General features: G+C 35.2%; 1 protein-coding gene across 7 annotated transcripts in view; it reads left to right on the plus strand.

The window, feature by feature from the left end:
- PCDH17 (protocadherin 17) overlaps nucleotides 1-6,442 on the plus strand; it is a 90,140-nt gene extending 83,698 nt beyond the window's left edge. For 6 of the 7 annotated variants that reach the window (XM_038135576.1, XM_038135615.1, XM_038135583.1 and 3 more), the window contains exon 6: nucleotides 1,841-6,442. In XM_038135576.1, the coding sequence (XP_037991504.1) occupies nucleotides 1,841-2,523 (683 nt within the window). In that variant the 3' untranslated portion in view covers nucleotides 2,524-6,442. The remainder of the gene's footprint in view (nucleotides 1-1,840) is intronic. The other variant, XM_038135624.1, reaches the window with a different exon arrangement.
- The last annotated feature ends 839 nt before the right edge of the window (nucleotides 6,443-7,281 follow it).

Genomic DNA, 7,281 nt, shown 5'->3' on the forward strand with positions numbered 1-7,281 from the left:
TTGCCTGTGTCTAATCACCTCCCTATCTTCCATATGTTTTGATGCATCTTCCAGGAAGATCTGTTCCATGATTTTACAAGATACACAGCTGGGGCTGACTCACCTCTGTGAATTTCATGTTTAAGGCCCCCATGTTGCATCCTTTTCCTCAACAATCACTTTGTTCTGTTGTCCCTGTACCTAATTCTCACTTGCTTTGGTATTTTTTCAGGGTTTACACCAGACTTTGATTTTAAAGCCTTCAAGGAAGGGAGCTCATATACAGAATGACACTTTTTCATACTTCTGTATCACTAGCAACTATCAGTTCTGAGCAAATTATTGCAGTTTAGTATCACTGTGACATAATACAATTTTAGTTTAGATTAAGTCCTATTTATTCATAAATTTTTAGAAATGTGAAAAATGGTTTATACTCTTGGATTCCCATAAATCATCTTTGGTGTTTCTTCTGTCCTGTTTCTGCATTGCAATCATTCATTAATCAGGTGGTGATATAAGATTACTAGGAATTTATTTTCTAATTTGGAAAGAAGATGATTGCTTAAATTCTCCCCATCTATGGGTCAGCATGTTTGTTCTGCTTTTCTGAAGACTTGTTGTCCATGTCTGTATGTGTGCTTCATCCTTAAATTTAAAGGTATGCTAACAGTTTTTGGTCTAACTGGAATTCCATGCACTTTTTAAATACTAAATTCCTCAGAAAAAAAAAAAAAAGAGTATTGAACCAATGTGCCCATTTTGTGAAAGAAAAATTATAAAAAATCAATGTATAGTTAACTGAAACCTAGAGCTGATAAAAGGATTTATACTATTTATTATTTTTCTTATTCCAGGTAGTTGGTTAGAGTTGTGAGTACAATTATAAGACAGTAAATATTGGCCCAAATGTAATATATTTAATGCAAATGACACACAAGCCAAGGTTTTTAAACCAGAAAGTTATCTTTGAATTGTAGAATAGGAAGTACCAAAACTTATGTTCTAAAAGTATTGCAAGGGAATGTCATTTAACTATATTCTTTGAAAAAAAAAAAAAAAAGGATATAGAAATCCCATCTGAAAACATCATCAGTTCAAATAGTGTGTCACCATTTGTCATTTTTCCAAATTGTATGTATTGAGAAAATCCATTTTCACTTAGTTGCACCAAAACAAAAAAGGGGAAAACTGATTACATGATCCATACTCATGTCTAATAAAATTGCAATATGCGCTTTTTGACAAGCTTATATTTAATGCATACTGATGGAAGATTCTAGTTCTCTGTTCTCAGCAGGAAAAGTAGGCTTTTCAAGAAAAGCTTTTTATTTTGTGACTGTCATACAACATAACAATTACAAATGAAATGGAGGTGACAAAAAAAGAAAAAAACAGCTTGCTGATTTTTATGAAGTGTTTGTATTTCCAGAAAGGCAGTCACTGCTCAGTTATTTGATTTGAAAAATTAATCCTTATAATTCCTTTTGAGTTCCTTAAGTACTGTTCACTCTTTTCTAGTATGAATTTTACAGAATAAAGCCTAAAAGATTTCTACAGCAGATTAGTTTACAGATGAAGCTCAATTCCATTGAGAATGAGTCTCTAATGACCCCTTTATACTTCCATTGGGCTGTGTGAATGCTTTAATATGTGGAGAACAGAGTTAAATAAATCTATTGTCTCAACTAACAGGTTTATGCAAACCTTCTGAAATATTTTAATTATAGCTTCTTCTTTTTCTCCATAATTAAGAAACCAGATGTCAAGTAAGCCCATCACATGATGATCATCGCCTATTCATTAGCCTAAATAAATCCACTTATAATTAGAGTTTTTCTCTTTCTCCTTTGTTTTGCAGAACAAGAAGAATGTGTTAACTGCACAGATGAATGCAGAGTGCTTGGTCATTCTGACAGGTGTTGGATGCCACAGTTCCCTGCAGCCAGTCAGGCTGAGAATGCAGATTATCGCACAAATCTCTTTGTACCCACAGTTGAAGCTAACGTTGAGACTGAGACATATGAAACTGTGAATCCCACTGGGAAAAAGACTTTTTGTACATTTGGGAAAGACAAGAGAGAGCACACTATTCTCATTGCCAATGTTAAACCTTACTTAAAAGCCAAACGTGCCCTGAGTCCTCTGCTTCAGGAGGTTCCCTCAGCATCGAGCAGCCCAACCAAGACATGCATTGAGCCTTGCACCTCAACAAAAGGACCACTGGATAGTTGTGAAGTGAAATCAGGAGCCTTGGCTGAACCAAGCAGCCAGTACTTGTCAACTGACAGTCAGTATCTATCGCCCAGTAAACAGTCAAAGGACGCTTCCTTCATTGCATCAGATCAGATGGCTAGGGCCTTTGCAGACGTGCACTCCCGAGTGAGCCGAGACTCCAGTGAGATGGACTCTGTTCTGGAGCAGTTAGACCGCTCAGCCCGGGATCTAGGCAGGGAGTCGGTGGATGCCGAGGAAGTTGTGAGAGAAATAGACAAGCTCTTGCAGGACTGTCGGGGAAGCGACCCTGTGGCCATCAGAAAGTGAGGGGGAAAGTAAGGACAGGCTGGCAGTTGCATTCCTCTTCTGCTGATTGAAAGTAAAATAAATAAATAAATTCCCTGGTTGTAACAGAATTACAGGAATGAAGGAAGACCAATGCTGCTTTAAAGGCTTTTAGTGAACATCTGAAGTGCCCACAAGTATGTTCTTTTCACTGCTCTTTCTTTTTGACAGATAACACTGGTTTCATTTTGACCAAACTTTCATTAGGACAGAGTCAAGTACACCAAGAACAAAATGTAAGAAGGAGACAGTGCCATTTTGACAATCTGACAGGAAGGTGTGAGAAAGATGGAGTGGAAATACGTCTGATACTTTAAGACTGTCCTCAATAGCTGATGCTGACTTTACTGTTTACGTATAAACCCCAAGAAAAACAGGGTTGAATAATGCTGATCTGTGGTGAATTTCCAGCAGCCACCACAGGCTTCTACTGAAAGTCCTATAAAGAGTTCTTGTAGTAGTCCAAGCGACACCAAACATTAGCATTCATTTGTGGTAAACATTTATGTACAAAGTTATCTGCCACAAATATGAAATACGAAAAAAAAAGAAAAAAAAAGAACAATAAAACAAAAAGAACCATTCCAGATCATTATTCAAGAAAACATATCCTCATCATTAATGAAACACTACATATCATAATAGGGTTAAATGTAAAATTATATAGTCCATCTTGTCCTGCACACACATAAGCTAATTCACTTGATAAAATAAAAAAAAAAGATTTTAATATCTATTTAGCATTTTAGTGTCCAACAAAGCTATAAATAGTTAGTGATAAGCTAAAAAAAAATAGAAAAGGAAGTGAAATAAATTTTGGGAAAAAAAGAGTTACCTTAACGGTAATACAGAAAAGAAATTAACATTATTAACACTTTTTTATTCATTTGTGGACACTAAAATAGCTCAGGAAAATGAAAATGTCAGACATCCACAAAAATCACATGGTCATTTAAATGTGCAAATGTAAGAAGATTCAGTGTGTTTACATCAAATGACATATTTTTATTGATTTATTGCAGATTCAGTGCATATGAGCCAAATTGTTGAGTGTATAAGAGCTATATTGTGTATTTTATTAAATTAATATATAGTTGTGTTGCAAAAATATTTGGGCTTATATTGTAAATGGCAAGTGTTGCCTCAGTAGCTGTCGAACTCTATGAGTTTTGTTTTTTCCTGCTTCCTTTTCCCCATGGAATATGGGAAGCAGCGCCTCAGAGCAAAGTCTCTTGTTTAATGTATGGTCTACTAAGTACTGCAGTACATAATCTGTTCAAAATATGTTTGAGTGAGCTGATGGAGCTAACTGAGCAGCCTACAAATACATCCATCAGTCATGGTTATGTGCAAGTCCTTGTAGAAGCTTCTATTGAAAGCCCATGTTTAATAACAAAAATTACACTCGAACCAACATCTGGAACTTCCTTGGGTTTTTTGTTTTTTCCCCAAACACATGCAGCCAGCCTGTTCAATGTAGGATATTTGATTGAATTCTTCAGAGATGCCACAATTTTAAAAGTTTTGATATTAAGTTTATAGAGCTGAAAATTACGTCAGTGCCAATGTGGCATAAGCAGTATTTTATCTGATTCTTTAGAATGTGCAATAGCTTACTATAGCTATTTATTCTAGATAAATGCTGCTTATTCTGGGGGGTGTTGCTAGTCAGATTTTCACTTGATTTGAATAATATTTGCAGAATAACTTAAAATAACTTGGGATATAGTTTCTACTTTTTATTATTTTTTCTTAAGAATGTTTTTATTGCATTGGAAAAATTCAAAATTGAATGAAACTTGGAAAAGAACAAATTAACTTCCACAGTGCAAGAAGAAGCAGAAGAATAAAATGTTTAGCTCAGGATTTGTCCCCTCTATACTTTAGACACTCTGCTGGAAATATCACTATGGCACATTTTTTAAAAACTATGAATTTGGTTTCTTAAATTTAATTTGTACTATAAAAACATTTATAAAAGGAGTTGGCAATCTGAAATATCACAAGCCATAGTTTTTTTATCAGTTCAAAAACAAAAGTTGACCCAACAGCCTATTTTGGTCTAGGGATTGCATTTAAATGGTGATTTTAGCTAGTCAGTCCTACAATGAATTGTCTTTGGGAGACACCAATTCTGACAGTTTGTTTTTAGCTCCTGTTAAAAAATGTTTGCAATTACATGCAAAAGGAAGGATCTTGTACATGTCTTTTCAAGCTACTCTCCATGTTTTGGACAATTTATGTATCTAAAACGTGGTGTTGTCTGTGTTATATAATTTTGTTTTGTTTTTTTTATTTTTTTTTTGGCCAGGAGACTCGAGATTGGTTTTGCTTGATAGCTTGATAGCTTGAAATTCCATAGTGGAGAGGATTCTTATTGTTTGATCAGTCTTTTCTACGTATTTCTGTGGTGCCCATCACTTCAGTGTCTGTGCACCAAGTCTTTAGCTCTGCAAGTGAGATCCATTATTCAGCAAATCTACGCCAGTATGTAAATGCAGTCAAGTGATGGAGATTTGTGTATTTTATAAATGATTTTAACACTGAGTAACCAATTGTACAATTCATTGTATGTTTCTGAAGACATAAAACCACAACATTCTGAGAAAGGGCTGTGCCAATGTAAGAGGAATTTACCTTAAGGCTCTCTGTCACTAGTGATTTACTAGCTTTAGCTGTTTAACACATTATCTGTATTTAGTAGTGATTATTTATTTACCACTCTGAGGTAATTCAGAATTCATGACTCACAGCTTTATAGAAGAGTTTAGGAAATCTTGCTTTTATTTAATTTGTCTTTCAACTGCCTTGTTTTGTAGAACTCTGGCATACTGCTTCCCAATATAAGATTATCCCAGGTTAAATTTTTTTTTTCACAATTTAGAATGGATACATAATGAACCCGTAAACCAGCAGAGCTTATACGATGCGAGTTTTGCGGGTTCAGTCAAAATTAACATGATTGTGTGTGAAGGACATACTGCACACAAAAGATTTTAAAGGGTTTTTTTTTTCTCCATGGTATCTCTACTATCACCATTGGAGAAAGAGGCAGGAATGAAAGATAAAGTTTAGGAGTTATTTCTCTCATTTTTTACACACATGCTTTATAAGACTGAAAGGAAATATCTGTCACAAGAGTATAAAAGGAAAGTTGGAGTTAAGGGAGGCAAGTAAAGCAACTAATAAATTTGTACTGTACACTGTGAATAGCGAATAAGGCATTCTGTATCTTTTTTTAATTAAAAAAAAGCCAGCAATTGGGAGTTCCTTAAACAATTGGCCAATCAAATCAGAACTCAAAATCAGACCTTTCTTTTTTCCCTTTTTTCTTTTATTGGCATATTTATCAGGAAACAGATTCTCCTGAACTGTGATTTACCACTTAAGAATAGAGGTTTCCCAATCCAAGTTACCCCAACAAGTCAAACTTTGTTCATAGTGGAGCAAGATACACCATTCAAACAAGCTTTCATGTTGCTTGCTGTCAAATGGAAGGGAAATTGCTGAGGTCAAGGAGGAGTCTGAAGCCTAGCATAACATACACCCACTCATTATAGTTTAATTGCTTTCTTTTGACATCAGGCAGCAGTTATTATTGCATTAATTTAAATGGGAGTTTTGGCTATCAAGATTTGTTGACTTGAAGTGTAATTGAATGAAATCTGATTAAGGTTTTGACTTCTCTGGCCCAATTGTGATACAGGTTGGCATTCTCATTTATCAGCCCCTGTCTCCCCATATGGCTCAAAGTTGCACCAATGACTGGTGAATGACACAAAAAAACCAAACAAAAGCAGCATACATTGTATGGATTTTCTCAACCGCTATTGTTTAATGGCTGTGTTTAATGTGACCTATCTGGAAAATGAGGACTACGAATAAAAAACGATTACTAATAGTGGTGTTGCCTGCTTTTGCATTCATTAACACAGAAGAAATGTGTTAAACACTGCATACCACAGGGAGCCTGATGGTAATTACTTTGGAAAAGCAACTTGTGGCAATGCGGCTGTTACAGCTAGTTATCAGTTTGCCAAAAAAATGACAGTTCCTGCTTCATTTATTAGAAATGTGTAACCGTTTTCTCTCAACAGGAAAGAGGAGAAGAGTTTTCATCAAGCTGGGTAGGTTTATCTTTTAAGCAGCTGATGCACTGAATCCCTACATGCTGTTATTTGCTCATAGAAACATGGAGCTGAATAAAGGATATTTTGGTTTAGTACACTTGTGTGAGTTCACCAAAAACATTATGAATGGGGTGAGGCTGTAAGTTCTTAAAGGTTGTCAGCCCAGCAGGAGACATCAAAACACTGCTGAGTATGCAAGTGGAGGACAACCTAAAGAATGCAAGGAATTAGTTTTTGCTTTTTAACCTTTTTGATCGTGTCTTTCTTAAGAGTGTGAGTAATTTTATTTATGTTGCTGTAAACAATATGACAAATTGCTGGGAAAAATACTACTATGTTTGGTTTTTTTTGAGTTTGTTGTTATAATTTAACACTTTCATTAACCTCTTTTGTTTGGTTGGATTTTGATGTATTTGAGCATTATGATCAATCCCTCAGAATGTGTGGCCCTCTCTGTCTGCTCCTGTGTGACTGTAGCAATGACATACCAAATAGCATAAAGCCTGTAAACCAGAATTTTTAGGGTTTTTTTTGTTTTGTTTTGGTTTTTTTTGTTAAGTGGGGAGTTTTTTGAGTCTTGTTTCTTTGGGTGGGGTTTTTTTTCAAAGTA

Source organism: Motacilla alba, chromosome 1 (genome assembly GCF_015832195.1).
Source record: "Motacilla alba alba isolate MOTALB_02 chromosome 1, Motacilla_alba_V1.0_pri, whole genome shotgun sequence".
Classification (NCBI taxonomy): domain Eukaryota; kingdom Metazoa; phylum Chordata; class Aves; order Passeriformes; family Motacillidae; genus Motacilla; species Motacilla alba.